The 17,773-nt window shown below is 33.3% G+C and overlaps 1 protein-coding gene across 1 annotated transcript in view; it reads right to left on the bottom strand.

Moving 5' to 3' along the window:
* The window catches only part of LOC145685102 (acetylcholine receptor subunit alpha-like 1), a 202,919-nt gene that overhangs the window by 93,779 nt on the left and 91,367 nt on the right, over positions 1-17,773 (bottom strand). The window contains exon 3 of the mRNA XM_081757448.1: positions 1,328-1,372. Within this exon, the coding sequence (XP_081613574.1) occupies positions 1,328-1,372 (45 nt within the window). The remainder of the gene's footprint in view (positions 1-1,327; positions 1,373-17,773) is intronic.

Consider the following 17,773-nt stretch of genomic DNA (forward strand, 5'->3'; position numbering starts at 1 on the left):
GTCATAGTTCAAGGTCAAAACCGTATACGTAAGAACATTTTGATATTAATTCAACACTCCCTGTGTTAAAATTCAAGGTCAGACCACCAGATTAACACCGTTTTAACACCGTAAGATGTGAACCGAAAAGTGTTGGTAATCAGCACTATCCTAATTAAACTGATGCTACCAAAAACTTACACATTTGCTGTGATTTTTGCATTAGTTGTATACTTACATTGAAAGCATGAATCTCGAGGACTTGTCAATGTAATTAATTCTTTATTTTTTCTTAAAATCTTATCAAAAATGCATTGAAATTTGAAAATGCGAGTACTACGACTTCAACTGTTGGATGATTCAAATTTCATCAAGTGTTGACATTGAAATCAAACTCAAAACGTCATCGGAATCCATTACCAGTTTACTTTTTGAAAGTGTGCCATATCGAGTTTTCAAGCGATCAAAAGATGGAAGCAACAAAATTCAAATGCGACACGTTTCAGATCTTACTGTGAGTGAGCCAGAAGCAATGAAAAACATTCGGTTTTTAAATGTCCCCGTTCCTTTGTGCACAGTCATTACGAAGTTCAGAAAATATTCCATCCTGGCAAGTATTTATGAAAAAAAAAAGAAAGGAAACAACATCAGTAACGAAAAGTGGTGTTTAAAATACAGTGTTCTACATCATTACGTTTATAAGTTACATCCAATTTTCTTTAAAATTCCCTAAATATTGTGCAAAGTGATGTCAAACAATGCTCAAAGTGATGTGATAACGTTCTGCTTCATTTAGGTCAAAGTACGTAATTGATGTGATGCTACTGCGCACACTAAGGGAGCAAACAGCTAAATTGTACCTAATAACTTTTTTGCCAAACTTGTTTCTGCCCTTTGCTCCTTTAGGGGGCCGTCAGTCTGATATTGGTAAGTCTTTCTCACTAGAAGGGACCGGCATGGCCTCTTTCAAGGGGTTTTCCGTTAACGGTCCAGTAATATTGCATTTTTGTTTTTTCCTTCATTTACAAAAATATTAGCGGGCTGGTAGGCATAATCACAAAATTCACCGCGGCGCTGCAACGTGTTTTAAAACTTCTACTACTAATTTTTCGTACTTCGTCCATATATACACACATTAAGAACGAAAAAAGAATAAACTTAGTGAATATATTCTGTTAAGTAAATCACAGTACATGATAGGATAATTTAATTTAGCGGAGCCAATATACAAGTAAACTTTCAAAACAATAGCAGTAAATATTATTGTATGAATATCTTACGTATGTACGGAGTAAAACAAACACTGGTTATATGTTTATGTTACTGTGTCAATTTAATTAATACTTACTCCTCTAACCCAAGATTCCATTGTGACTACTGATTGCATTTCGTCCTATAAAAAAACGAAACAAGATTTGCACATTTAAATATCATTTGCCAGGTATAGATTTGTTTATTTTATAAATTACTCAAATACTTAATGTTTATAGCTATAGACTTGAATACATACTGTTCAGTTGTTGTGAAATTAAAATAAAATGTTGAACTTACCATAATTACCATACCATTTGAACTTAGCATAATAAGTTTTAAAATTACCTTAACTTCTCTGAAGTAGAATTTATGAAATTGAAACCAAACACCGTTAACAAAGTTCTGTGTACTTTCTGTCATATTGGGCATGTTCTTCAAAAATAGCACCCTTTTGATACAATAAATGATCACTTTAATGTAGCTGATGGGATATTTGTTTAAAGTAGTTGGTATGCTCACAGAGAAACAGAAGTTATAACTACTATTAAATAAATTTAGGCATAGTATTATTTATGAACATTTCACTCTTTATTTTTTATAATGAGAGATACGATTGACGAATTCGAAATAAGAATAACAGATGACGATAACTTAATTGATTTTGATAAAGCAAGTACAATTATATTTTTGTAAACAAATTTTCTACTAAATAAATAAACAGTATTATTAATATTGAGAGTTATGAATTACTAAGCTTTACACCAAAATGAACATTTAACTCTATGAACGATGCTAACGAAGATATCGACCTTCGTTTCAGAGTGGAGTTACGGCTTTATACATCCACACAAAACAGATGGTTATATGATATTTGAAATTGTAAGGTGCTCAACCTGGAGGAATATTCAGCGCAAATAATAGGATAAAACTGGTAGATTACTTTTTCTATTCTTTTCTGAAATATAAATTCGAAAGTATACAGTTGATTTAACTGAACAGAACTTCCTGAAATAATTTCAGCAGAAAACTATAAAGATTTCTAAACCGGAAGCAGCATCTTCAAAAGAAGCCAGCTTTGAAACAGATAGTAAGCTACGATTAAGATAGAACTTTACTGTATTTCCTTAAGGTTGATATCTGGCTTTCTTGATGATTATAAGTAAATAATGCAGAAAAGAGTTTTAAGGATTACATTTACAAACGAATATAACGTTAATGATATTTTATGTAAGTGGATGGCATTTACAGTCGGTGCAACTGCGCCTCATAATGGGAAAATGACGATAACATGTATGGAAATAATAATGTCTACTGTTGAATATGAACTTAAATACAAGAGCAAATTAAAGTTTGATATATTAAAGGAGTTTAAAATTATTTGTTCTATCTGCATATATCAGTGTATTCAAAAAGCTCTAACAGAGAGCTCAAAAAGCTCTTCTTTCAGCTTGATATAAAAACAGATTTTAACTCGAGACAATTTGATATTCTGATTTTGTACTGCAAATTAATAGGAATCAAGATCTAAAGTTCCCACTAAATTTGATCGTATCAAAGTGAAAAATATATCTTTAAATGGCAGAAAAGAGGTATTAGGAAAACAGAAACTTACAATATTACATTTACGCAGAAAAGGATTATTTTAAGATGTATGAAGTCAATACATATTTGCATATTTGTGCACATTTCTGTTCCATAAGGTCCAGAACGAAAATCTCATGTTGTTCTGCTGTGTAAACTTAGCTGTTGGGTGTGAATTGTAAGTTTGTCATCGTTCAGATCTTATTGGAAATAGTTGTTGAGTATGAGATGGTTTGACTCGATGTTTTTCTTGTATGTAAAGGCCCCGTGCACAAGAATATCGTCTATCATTTCCTGTGAGTTCCCAAGGACACGAACAACTTATGTGGCCTGAACGTGATTTTTCACCCTTATGCATTTAAACAGCGAATACCCCTGTTTTAAGAACTTTCATGATTTCATTGTCTTTATAAGTAGAATCTACAAACCGAATAACTGCTGATAAACCTGGTGGCTTACGTGGTGGTACAGCCTGTTACATATGGATAGAGTCTAGGCGTGTCGTATTCCTAGAATTCCAGAATTACCGGATCTACGTGAAATCTCATCGGTTCATTCACGTGGGACATATTGTGCAGCTGTAAAAGCAAATACTTCGGATTTCTAAACTTCATATCGTAATTTCTGAGAAGAAGGGATAAAATTTAAAGATTTGTCTTAGGATGCAATGGCAGTATCTGATTGTCGTCGTTGACTTCCAAACAATGTACGTTAGGAGCTGATTCACTAGCATTATGAAGCCTCTTGGATGGTGGCTGCAGGATGTCACTATGAGATGTAGGTTGGTCTCGTGTTGTTCGGCTGAAGTAGCCATGACAATTAGACGATTAATATGATAGTAAATTTTATGTAGCTAACTCGTTAAGCACGAGAATGTTGCTGCTTCGCCACTTAAAGTAAACTGACAACTGTTAATGTAAGAAAACAAGGCATGGGGCAGTTGAAGTGTACCATGAACATAGTCACAAGATTGCAAGAATCTTCTCAGTAAATCGCTGTAACTTCTCAAAAAAGCACTTAGGTATTACCCTGCAAAAGATGATTTTTTGTCTGACCCTTAAGTAACGTTTTTATACCTTTTTCACAAATGGGTATACTATACTTGATCCTCTGATAATGTAACAACTAACCAACAGAAAGACTAAGCGTAAAGTTGGAACTGGTGCATTTTAGCGGCAGACCGGTATACTTGTAGGCTTAATTATAGCCTATGTTTCATGATTTCAAATATAATTACTTTCAACTTGTTTTGAAGATTATGAGCGTGCTGTGATAATTTAATTTTTCATATTTGGCAATCATACCTAGGCTTAATGTCATTTACCTTTATGCTTCTCATGTAGAATATTTTGCAGTGATATTTTACAACATAGCTGGGAGTATGAAATACGAAATCGTGAGTGGGAAACGGTCGCCAATTAACCGAAACAAAGCCTAACATCGTGATTGGGAAATGGGGAGTCTAGTCGCTGACTTATTTTTAAACTGAAACCTAGTAATTATGATAATGTAGCCAAATATGAAATAAAAAATAAATGAATTTTGGAATTTTTGCTTCATATGTATGTTTTAGGATTAACTAATTCATAACGGACTTCCGAAGAGGAACATCAAAGCATTTTAATGACCGTGTCTATAGCGACAACTTCCAGTCACGACCCCTTTTCAGTTTAGTAGATGTAATGAAATGTGTATCCTTCAAAAGAATTGCCGCTCTTTGGTAAGATAAGAGTAATCTAGTGTTTATTGATTGATAATGACATAATCTATTAATATGATATGTTATCTAGTGTGTCACAATCATGTGACTGAAGCAAGAGGCTGATGAAATTGTGTTAGGAGTTTTTTTCCTGGATGTAGTTGAATGACCTTTATGGTTCTTCAAGAGTGCCCTGGCCCCTCCAGGGACACACTAGCCCCCAGGATCCTTTAACCCCTAAAGACTGCCCCTGAATTTTTATTGTCTCTATGGCAAGCCATACTCGTTGTTTAAAATATACCCCCCTCCTCCTCCCACTCCCCAATGAATTAAAAATGAAATTATATTGATGTGAAATATTATAGAGAAGATGTTAGGGACTATACTATTGATTGGAAAAGCATGGAATCGAAACTGGGAACCCTTCTTTTGGTTTGTGATGTCCCTGACCCTACATGAACCATATTATTTATTCTTTCGTATATTTTTTCGTTATTTCGCTTCATTAGAAGCTTCTTGTTAAAATAACATGTTCGAACAGAGTGTAAGAAATTTAAAGTAGCCACTGATCCACTACAATAACCCCATATTGAAATGATTCAATTATTGAATGGCAAAGCATGGAATCGAACCCGGGAACCCTTCCCTTGGTTTGTAACACCCCTGACCCTGCAGAGACCATACGAACAATATGGGAGCATGTGAAAATGGGAGGAAAATCTTTATTCAAGCGGGACACATTTCTTTATTCATTCGTAATATGTAAAATATTACTCGTTGGTAATAATCTGAAAGACGTCGTATACGGACTAGCTACATATACAGAGCGTTGTTCTCGTACATCCGTCTCCGACGAACTGAAGGAACGAACTGAAGTTTTTCCGCGCTCTTTTTGTACGGACAACTGTGCAGAGACATCCTTCCTTTACAGGCTATCAAACTGAAATGACTCCAGATCACTGTTGCCAACTCGCCAGTGTGAAATGTCGCTAGTTTAGTACTCTAAAGTCGCTAGAAATCGCTAAACGCCTCCTGCCAAGTCGCTATACAATTTTACAAAGGAATTAAAATAATTTAAATATATTTCATATACAATGGAAGACTCGAGTATTTTTTCTTTTAAAAAAATGGCCATCTTGACAAAAATACTGCACTATGTTCTTTGAAGAATGCAAAATTAATAAATAGGCCCTATAGCATTGAAAGTTTGCAAATACTTAAAATTTTGGATCACTTTTCCCCATTCCCTCTTATTGAGTACGATTATCTTTTTTGGGGGGTTGGGGAATTCATGTTGCTTTCGTATTGGAACACTTCACCGAACTCATCCCACGAAATTTCTATATAATTTATATTAAGAACAACCGCACTTCAATTAATATATAAATCACCCGCACTGCACTGAACCAGAAAAGCACAATGTTCTCCAGCGTTACTGTCACTGTACGCACTGTGCAATGCAAAAGGTTACCAGCTATTACGCAACTAGTTAGATACGGGAAATTCCCGGATTTCCGAACCGCAGTGAAGAAGGGGTATAATCCTCATAGCAGCGATGAATCCAACGAAGTAGGTCGCTCATAGCAATAGTGCAACCGAGTATGTAAATGTAATTATTAGTATCACGAACTGCAAAATTTTGGATACTTTAATATAAATACAGAACAAAATATTTGAATTTCTAAATGTCGCTAGATTTGTCGCTAGGCGCTAAATAAAAATTTTTGTCGTTAGACACTTCCAAAAGTCGTTAGTTCTAGCGACAAAGTCGCTAAATTGGCAACACTGCTCCAGATAGATAAACACAGTGTCGGTTCGCTGACGTCATAGGACTTTTGTACTGGCGTGGCTGATATCTAATCGGATTGATGACGATGAGGATACACAGATGGATCATATAAGCGTTGTTTTTATTTGCCTGGCTGATATCTAACTGCAATGATCAGGAGGGGTTGATATCATGATGACATCCCTCATGTATTTACATGTTTTCCTAAGAACTTCGAATCATGACGAATAAACACAGAAAAATGCGTGTTTCATGATTACTTGTTTTTGCATCTTATGATGAATCGTTGTAAACAAGCTGACGCATACAGATGAAAAATACGATATCAGTACCTTACTCACAGATAAATCTGTTTCATTGGATTTGTAATACTGATTGAATTGAAAAATATCTTACTCAGAGATAAATCCCTGTCCTTTGGTACACGAAACTTTACAACAGATCACGAACGAAAAACATTTTGCAAATCTGATGACCCATGAAACCATGTTTTGAACGATGTAAATAAATAAATAAATCAAAGTATACTAATCATCTCTGGTTTGTATACAGAGATTAATGTCCCTAGAAATATATGCTCACTGTTGCAAGCATGGTCTATGTATAGATAAGATAATTAAATGATGACATACAAAAATAAAATTTGAAGTTTTTATCCCCCAGCAAATAACGAAATAAAGGATTATAAAAACCTTCCACTACCTATTATATTATCCATTCTTATTTTTATACCAAGTTAGTGCATCCGTGTTTTCCTGTGTGTGTGTTCTGAAGATTTTTTACGACTTCCGTTGTTTTGAAGTTGAGTGCTTTTCAACATTGAAGAAAACGTAATTTATTTCTAACAGTAAAGATGACTATAATAATAATATATTTGATTGTGAATTTAGAATTTCTTTGAACAGTAAGTTTACGTGAGACGTGAACCTGCAATTTAATGTGGAATCCGAACCACATGAGCTTACACCGGGAATGAAAACTAGGTTTCTAATAGTAAAGACGACTATAATAATAATAATAATCATAATATATATTGATTGTGAATTTCGCGCTTCTTTGAAGAGTAAGACTATGGGTGACGTGAACCTACAGTTGGAGTGGAATCCGAGCCACATGAGTTCAATGCGGGAATGAAACTAGGTTTCTAACAGTAAAGATAGCCATAATGTATATATTTGATTGAGAATTTAGCACTTTTTGAACTTGTGAATTTACTGCGTCTTTTAGCAGTGAGACTATGTAAGACGTGAACCTACAGCTTAACGTTGAATCTGAACTACATGAACTCCACGCCAAGAATTGAACATTGGGTTTTTCACAAGAAAGATTTGCATAATAATAATAATAATAATAATAATAATAATAATAATAATAATAATAATAATAATAATAATAATAATAATAATATGAGCCTCTGCCCGGAATTGAACACGGACCTCCTCACGCTAAAGCTGATACGCTAAGCATTTAGCCACGAAAGAGCTGTAACTAATTTTGATTAACGTGGATTTTTTTTACTTAGATTTGTTCTATGAGTATTGCATTTTCAACTGAATTTTTAGTAATAATTGAAATTAATTATTCCGTTATGAGTGTTATATCTTTGGTTAAGTACTGATGAGAATTGTCTGTGTAATACGGAACTGCGTATTTCAATTATATGAAATGTTGTTAGGAGAAAACTACAGTGATCATACATGTTTCGCTTAAAAAATGTGTTTATGCAAGTGTTAGTTGTTAGTTTCACCAAGACTTTTCATTAGTAATGATTATTTATTTTTGCTAAATAATTTCAGCAAAGCAAGCTGCCTTTTCCACGGAAAGAGGACAGCATTATCACTATTGTTAGGTAGTGCAGCTAGTTTTCCATCAATGAAGAATATTTATTATCCTAGATGATTTTTTTTCATAGCGAAGCACTTATTTAACCATTTAGTTTAACTTTAATCATAGAACTCATCCCCATTGGTCGAAATGATTACCAGAACATACATGTCTATTTATGGGAATATTAAACTGTTTTAATATTATAGGAAAGACAGAGAAAATTTGACATTTTTTACCTCTTTAAATATTAACTAATGATTAAGAAAAAAATAGCATTTATTGAAATAAACAATACTATACTTTTACCTTATATATATTATGCAGAAAAATTGAAACACGTGTTATCACTGTAGAAAAGTTCGTCCTGTACTAAACAATATTTCATAATTCTACCGTTAGGTGTCACTAGTATTACCAGTTTATTATATTAATAATAATAGTATTAAAATATGAAGTATTTCTTAAAAAATAGAACCCAATGTATTATTAATGCATTTAAGACACTTATTTAATATAGTTACTGGAATCAGATATAGGCCTATAGTGTTTGTTCAGTTGAGGGGAATTAAAATTGAAGTACAGAGCGTAAGCATATGAAGTGAATGCGTTTCCACTTTTTTTTGAATAATTGATTATGTATGAAGAATGTTGTTGTTCTTGTTATTAACATTAAAACTGTTTTAACCTGTTACGTTTTGAGGGGGTTCTTGACGACTACAGTATTCGGGAAAGAAGTGGGTTGTAACCTATACTAATTTATATGAATAAGAAAAATTTTACTCGGCATGGTAAGCCATACTTGTTGTAAATTGAATTTTGGTTTATTTGCACTGAACGCATGGATGTTAGCTTCCACAGCACGCGAGGGGAGCGCTAGTTTTTACCGGAAGTTGAATCCGGGACCATTGCCCCAAATGCGAGAGGCTTAGCTATTACCACATGCGATGGGAGCGCTAGTTCCTCCACTGGAAATTGAACCCGCGTCACCTTGCACCAAAGGCGGAAGCATTAGCGGTTACGCTATGCGGGACCACTGGAAATTGAACTGGGACCCACTTGCACCAAAGGCGAGAGCCTTAACGACTGCGCTATGTGGAACCTTTAGGTTACAACTGGAAATCGAACCCAGGTCCGCTAGCACCGAACATCAAAATATTAGCGCCCGGATCTTTTACATGACAGTTCTTATTCAGGAACATATTGTAAGATTTATTAGCGGTAGCTTAATTTCAGTTAACGTATCGTTCAGGAGCGTGGTTATATAAAACATGAATCTATTAACGATCATTGGAAAACAAATTCGAACTGTCAAAGCAATGAAAAGACATGCATGGTAATTGTTTACTAACGGTTAAGTTTGAATTGATTTTGAGTTTAGCGTCCAGTTTAGCAGCGATGCTATATGACACGTGGACCTACACAAAGTTTAACTTTATGAGAGTTTAGCTTAGACATATGAAGACATCTTTATTTGATACTCGTAGAAACAATTCGAATAGAATAAAGTAGCCCCCCTCAGATTTGGTATTGCAAGCTATGAATATATTGTGTTTATTAAAAGAATAATTATAATTTGTACTAATAACATTTTTTATTTCTTTTTTATTTTGCAGAAGATAATGGCTGAAGGCGTGTGTTATGAATTTGAAGCGTACACACCCAATGATTACTGTAGTGAGAAAATAGAAAACCGTGGTGAACGAAGATCATATTATTTACCATATGCCTGTCCTCAAAATAAAAAGAAAAGCGGAAAATGGCATACATGCGATATGTGTGTAAATGTGTACCTGTTACAAATAGCAATGAAAGAAACTAAGAAAGAACTGAATGCTGAAACCATATTAGGATTATCATGGGACTTAGAGGGACGAGAGTGGGAAAACAGAACAGTAGAAGAAAAGGAAGAAGAAATGGAAGACGAAATGGAAGAGGACGAGGGATGGGGGAAGGGGAGGTAATTTTGGGAATGTAAATATTTGTAAATAGCTGTATATATAATGTAAAATAAATGTGTGTTTTTTGTAGGTGAAGGGAAAATTTGAGTTTTCTTCCCTTTGAAATTTTAAACCTTCGTAACAAACTTCATAAATGTGTAACTTTTTTCTTTCCTGGTCATATTGAACTTATATCGCTAAATATTGTGCAATGAAACACAGATATCTTTTATTAACAGCAAAGTTTTGAAAAACGCAAAGGAAATTTTGATAATAGAGTAATAACAATTGTCGTTAGAATTTTAAAAAAAGAAGCAGGAAAAAATCTTCATGCTTTTTCATTATGATGCACTATTTAATTAACATTCACCAGGGAAAAGTTTTTGTTAAATTTTGCTGTAGTGTCTGCCATAGCTAGTTTGATTTCCCCTTTGTTCTTAAATTGCACTTGAGTTTTCAGGATAACTAGTTAGTTTTCCTTATATTTTTGACCAATACATATACAATTGTAGGGTGAAACTAGCTCATTGAAACCCTTCTTTAGATGTTAGTTAATTCTTCATTGAAAATATTTTATTTCTGTTCTTGTCTTAACCCAAAGTTAAGTCATCAATGAAAAGATTTTTTAAAAAAAAATTTGATGCAGTGTGCGCAATAACTAGTTTGATTCCCATGTAGTTTCTTGATTAACATACATACATAGTTGTAAGATGAAACAAACTCATTGCGATAATTAATGGAAAACAAGGTTTTCTTTTACTAATTAGTGTGATTTTGATAAATGTTTACTATACAGTATACTGAAAGAGAAATCTTTGAATTTTATTTCTTGGTTAAATCAGACCAGATCAGTTTAAGATGAATGAATGAAATACATGTAGTGAAAACTGGGAGGAAACGGGCGAATTTCGAGAAATTTTATGCAGACAAGTTAAAGAATTTGAAAACTTTTCTTCTGTGAACACTAAAATTTACTTGGTAGCAGGGAACATACAATGAGATCAGTTTTTTTTCATTCCTTGAATAATTAATTAGATATCTCTTTCGGGTTTGAAGATGTAGATTTGCGACCCAGGGTATTTTATGTGAAATCGCTTTATGATGAAATGTGCAAAACACGAAAATATCCAGCTATCTAAGGTAAAGTATTGATGTCATACATGAAGGGTTTCAGTGTAGAAGGACAAACTATAACCTGTATGTTAATTGACATACCATTTATCCACTTGGATTAAAGAAAAAATTGAAAAATGAAATGGAGTCCCACACTTAGGCTAAAGGAGACGGTGATTTGTTGTATTATAGCTTTTATAAAAGCTCTCAAAACATAAATAGAAAGTGACCCTGTGGAAACACAGGCACACAGTGTTTGCCCACCACAAAATCCAAAACTTGATGCTTGTCATGAAAATATTCAAATAATTGGCGTGAGCTGGGATCGAATCAGTAACCCCAAGAATCAGAGGTCCACTTATTTTTTTCCAGTGACCAACCGCAGCCCCAAAGAAGAACTTCAGTTCAGATACTTAATGCTGATTTTCACTACCGCAGTTATTTTTAATTTTTTTAGAATATTTTCTTCGTGCACCCGGGAATCGAACTTTTTTGTGAAGATTAAATAGAAACTGTCTCTTACAAATAAAAAATTACTTACTATGGTGTCTGTGTACGCTTAACTATGGATAGAGTCTGCTAGTGTATGGAATTATCTTGAACACTTAACTTTCATTCAGTTTATTGGAATATAATTATGTTTTTTTTAAAGCTAAGAGAAATGGACAATACCAATGCAAACACTCTGCAAAATATTTCCTAAACTTTATGGTTCTTACCGCCTATTTTTTCTGTAAAAAAATTTGATACCTTAAACCATTTATTTCGAAAATTAATCGAAATTGAATTCCTGAAACTCGTGGCGTGTTATAGCTAACATAATAATCATTTTTTGGAAGTTCTTTTCTGTTTTGCACCACAAAGTTAGGGCTGACGGATATTCTAGGCCATATAGTTAAAATCCATTACATATTAGCAAGATGAATGGTCTCATACATAAACTAGATTGAAATTTGGTATCTACTGGGTATAAAGTATGAGTTTTAAGACAAGTGTAGAAGGACGACCACATTAGAGTATCAGTACTACATATACACATACATGTTTGAAAATGCAGATTCACACGAATAAATTCCAATCTCATGAACGAGTAATTTAGACATGAGAAGTAAGGAAGGGTGCGTGGGCTACAGTGATGGGAAACTTAATAATATTTATTTAAATAATATACTGTATCCTTTTCTAGGATATCAAATTAGTTTGCATATGGTGAGAATAATTAATTAATTGAAGCATATTTAATGTACAAACTTCTCTTCCAAGCTTTTTAAATACATCGTAATAAAAATTACATGGAACGTACCATGTTTGAAAACAGCGTAGAAACCAGATGTACTACCATATTGAAAGCAAAAATATATAATTCGATTAGCATACTGAAACAATTCTAACAGTAGTAAAAATAAATGCTGAACCTGGATACGTTGGCAGAAACACGTACCACCCAGGAAACGTGGCATCGAAATCGCGTCATTACGTGGCCGAGTGAGTAAAGCGCCGGACTCATGCACTAAATGTCCAGGGTTCGATCCTTGCTCAGGCTGTGATAAAAATATTTTATTTTTATTTTTTACGAATTGTATCTTGAAACAAAATTTTTGTATTCTATATATTATTCCGTGGATAGATAATTTCAAAGATTAAAAAATGAATTGATTAAGTTAGGAGTTTGTAAAAGTTTCTTTTTTTTCACGGAAGACATGAGAAAACTTATGACGTTAATACATACAGATGACAGAACTAAATCACAGGGAATGTCGGAAGAAAGTTTGCAGGATTCATAAAGTTAACTGAGAATGGAGTAGGATTAGTGGGCGATGTTAGAAAACGGATATAATTTTTACTGTGCTTGTGAGAGCGGGATTGTAGGTTATGAACGTTGAAAAAACATGGGGGAGTGCACTGTACGTTTTTGGAGTGGTAGGACCTATAGAGAAAATGGGTATATACATAATTCAGTTAAAATAAATTTATATTATGAGAGTAGGGAATTTTTATACAACAGTGCTGCTAATGAGAAAAAGCAATATACTATTGTATTTAAAGTACATGCTGAACTTAGATACGTTGGCACAGACACGTGCCACCCAGGAAACATGGCATTGAAATTGCGTCATTATGTGGCCTAGTGAGTAACACGCTTGCCTCATGCACTAAAGGTCCGGGGTTCATTCTGGACTATGCTGTAGCAAAAGATTTTTTCTTTCTTATTTTTACTATTTTCTAACACGAACTCAATTTATTTATTATCCTGTGAAAGTAAATTACAGAGTGTGGCAAGATAAGAAAGAGTGGTGGGGAATAAAATAAGTTTACTGGCACATGTGAGAATGGGATTGTGACTTTGCACTGGTTTTGTTTTAGAAAGGGTTGAGCGAGTAAAGTTACATGGGTGATATTGAATAACTTTTGCAGCGGTAGGATGTCAAGTGCCCTACAGACAAGATTATAGATTTGTCAAGATTATAGGGACTCAACTCTGTCCAACGGTTTTATCCTATGAGGTAAGGCAATGAGGTACGACACTGTCGTAGTATTGGAATGCATACCATCAAGGAACTGAAGAACATTTCTTAATGGGTCCATTAAACATATGGTTGTGTTTAAAAAGAATTGCAAATATGAACTAAGTATGGAAAACAATACTGTAGAACAGGAAAACCAGCAATTGACCACAATTGTGAGCCAACATGTAATGGGGAAACGTGATTTCCTCCCTTTGACAGACGTTTATTACACGAAAAGTGCTAATACTTAGGATTTACAACCTAATTTCAGTATTTATTTAAGGCAGGATATACATCAGTTATTAGTTCTGAAAACGGTAAATTATACATACATATATTTAAATATTTGTTACAAAGGTTTCGAAAACCAAAAATTCTCTATCTTTATTATAGTACAACATCGTTTCACTCTGTGCCTCGCTACAGTGTGAACTTGTAAATAATTCGTTTCAGTGGACGCTCAAACTTGGAGATTTTCTTTATTCTTCTTCTTTACCTCTCTTTATTACCCCAGCTCTTCTTCTTATATGATGATCTGTGTATTTCCAGCATTCTTTACTTCCTTCTCTCTCTCTCTCTCTCTCTCTCTACCTCTCTCTTTACGTAGGTGTATTCTGTTTATTTCCCTGAATATCTAGTTATTTGTTTATTAGGCGTTTAGGATAAATATGTGGTGGTATTTCTTTGTTATTGTTTGCTCTCCCTCTATTTATTTGATTCATTAACTTCTAAATCTAAACTAAACCGTGGGACGTAAAACTTAAAGATTTGATTTCATTTCTAAATCTAAACTAAGCTAACTTTGCTGTGTTTTCTGCTATTTATGTTTCCTTTTTTATCTTCTGGCTTTTGTGCTCTTGTTCCTTCTCCAATGCTTGTAGTATTCCCTCTCTACTCTCTTCCTCTGTAACTATTCTCGTTTGCATATTTATTTTTTGTCTTCATTGCTCTTTACCTGTACCATACACAAGTATTTCCTTTCTTTCTATCTACCTCTTTTTATTTTCATAGCTATTTTTTTCTTTGTTTCTCCCTGGCTATGTAGCTATTTGTACTGTTTTTCCTTGCTTTGTACGTTTTTCTAATTATCTTTTGCTTTTTATTTCGTAACTTTAATTGGTTCATATTTTTATTCTTGTTCGATCACTTCATATTTTTCCTTTTGTACGATCGCTTGCTCAGCAATTTTAGTTGTTACGCTGTACATAACCCAAGCTAACCTTACTCTGTATTTCTATGTTTCATGGTAGTTGGAGTCTCTATCTCATGTACATGTCTAAGTATTTTCTTCTTTTTAAAATTAAAATATATCCTTTAGTATATTTATATTTTCTGAACAAATTCGCTATCATAGAATCTTCTAACCTTATTATTATATATATGTTGTATGACTGTCTTACTCTTGTAAGTTTCATACACACGTACGGTATTCTAATACGGACATTTGTTTTCATATGTACATCTGTTGTGCTTGCTGTGAGTTTCTTCCAAATTTAAATTCTTTTTTTCAATAAAGCAGTCGATGTAATTTATCAAAAATTAACAGAGAGCTCGATGTAATGTTTCATACAATTAATTAGTTATTCAAAATAACTCTCATAATTTAAGGCTACCAATTTATTATTAATATTTGTAATAGTAAGAGTAGTAGTAGTGTGAGCTTACAAAGAAAAAACTAAGTGCTATAAAGTTTTTGTAAACTTATACTGGTCAAATACATTTCGTTAACCATTTGAATAATAATTTTAAAATATTACAGAGTTCTAACAAGAGTTCTTGAAGAAAAACGGGGTCATAAAAGAGAATGAAAGCTATTGGTTACATGTTTTTAAGTGGGCGTTTCCGTTAAACTTGCTGAATGACGTCATAACAAAGTATATAAATACCGCGTTAAAAATGAACAAATCAGTGTCCAATCTAGTCATTTCCATCGTTTTTCTGCTTGTGTATATATGTAAACATAAAGAAAAAAGTTTATTTGAAAACTGTTTCTACGTGTTGCTGAATAGAAGACAAATCATGTCGGATGAAACATTTTACGTGTACGAATGCCATAATAATAATAATGAAATTAACATTCAGTGTTTAATAAAAACGTTCCATTTGTGGCAGCCTAAGAGAAGAAGTTTGTTAGTGTTCGATGTGTGTTCACATAATTATCAACAATGTGCATCACATAAATGTTTGGTAATTCATAAAGATATTTTAAAAACAAAAGTGATTTGGCTAGTTACTGATATCGACATTCAGGATGAAATTCTACAACAGTTTCAGAAATCCCATGGAAAAACATTCACAGCATTACGACAATTTTTTAATACATGTGAAAAAGCAATTGAAAATGATGAATTTATTAATGAACTAATAAAAATATTCCTAGAAAAAGATTTTAAAAGATATATACTTGAAAATGTTGTATGTGTATAATTAGGTCATTCTTATTTTTTTTACGGTTCGTATCTTCTTTCCACGTTTCGTTTTCGTAGGAAACTCTGAACAGTTACGCAGCGAAGTCGTAAATAAATGGTCTGTTTGCTTCAGTAGTTGTTCCGGTTGATTTTTTCAACCTATATAGTTGATCATATTTGTATTTAACCTTCCAAGAACAGTATATGTTATTGTTCCGCGGGATATGTAGTGAAATGAATGTGTCCTCTTTTATTAAGGGGATTTACAGTGTGTACCCTGAATCCATGAAAATGATGTGCTCATTAGTATTTAAGACGGTATGTGATGTATGTTGAAATGTTTAATTTTGACGGAAAACTTTCAATAGTAATACCAATATACATATTGTCATATAACGTATGCTCTTTTACATACTCAAAGAGTTTCTTCAGATAATCAACCGAGTCTTCGATTCCAATGTTGCGCATGCGTTTTATAGTAACTTGCTTTCCACGCAAACCAAAGTATGGATAATGTTTGGTTTTACTAGCAATGATGGAAAAAATTATCATTTGTTCCAACACCATACAATCTAGGTTCATGTGTAGAACATATACTATGTTCTGGCGCAAAACTTGTACTAACTCCGGGAAGAACACCCATGAACTCGACACAGTCGTGTTCAGTTAACCCAGAAGTCTTTCCTGCAAATACAAATTCCCTAAATTTTTCACGCCTCAATTCTCATATGTTATAAATCAATATTATTTTTTGCGGACTTGCAACTTGTCAAAATATCAAGCGGATCATAACTAAAATGCGTCAATAATGCACGTAGTAACTTAACATAACTATCATTAGTTACTCCCAACCCTAATACGTAACACTACGTCACCACCTTCCACGTAAACGAAAATTTTCCTACATCCCTGATTTTTAAACATGTTAACAATTACAGATTATGACAAGTTTGTTCTTTGTCTTAATTTTTCCATAAATCGAATAGCTGAATATTTTAACTTTGTACATTAGTCCTTAGTTCGTTCCAATATTTTTCCCATTTAATTGAATGTCCTCATGCGTATAATAATCTGCAATATATTTTTCTTTGCCTCCTTCATTGAGACATGAATCAGGAAATCCAGACGTTTCATGTTTCATTTGGAGGAATGAATTCACATAGTCTTTAAACAGACTAACCGAGTTTTCCCTTCTTAGAACCGACTCGTTCGAATTCTCACATTTCCATTATTACGAGTATCCAACTTGTATTGCTTTATGAAGTTTAGAGGTACAGAATGTGTTAGTAATGGCACAATCACTTTCGCAATGAGCACAATTGTTGATATTTTCATCATCTAAATGTATGAACATATTCCTCAGACTTTCTAATCATGCCTTCCAACAAAATTTCCTTGCAAGTTGTATCTTGACAATACTAAACTTAATAATATATGGTTTAGTGTATTATAAGTACAATATTTATATGTTACTAAAATAGTAACGTGTAATTTATTACAAAATGTCTATTTTAACACAAAACAAAATCTTCATCAAGTTCATTGAAAATAAAATACCAATGTACGTAGAAAACTAAATATTGTAATGCGCAGTCTTCTGCGTAGGTTTGTGAGTATAAATCAGGTCATGATTGATACAGATATAAAGCGGATTCTACCGTGATAAGATGTACAATCAA

Source organism: Thermobia domestica, chromosome 5, assembly GCF_964235325.1.
Source record: "Thermobia domestica chromosome 5, izTheDome1.hap1.1, whole genome shotgun sequence".
NCBI classification, from domain to species: Eukaryota; Metazoa; Arthropoda; class Insecta; order Zygentoma; family Lepismatidae; genus Thermobia; species Thermobia domestica.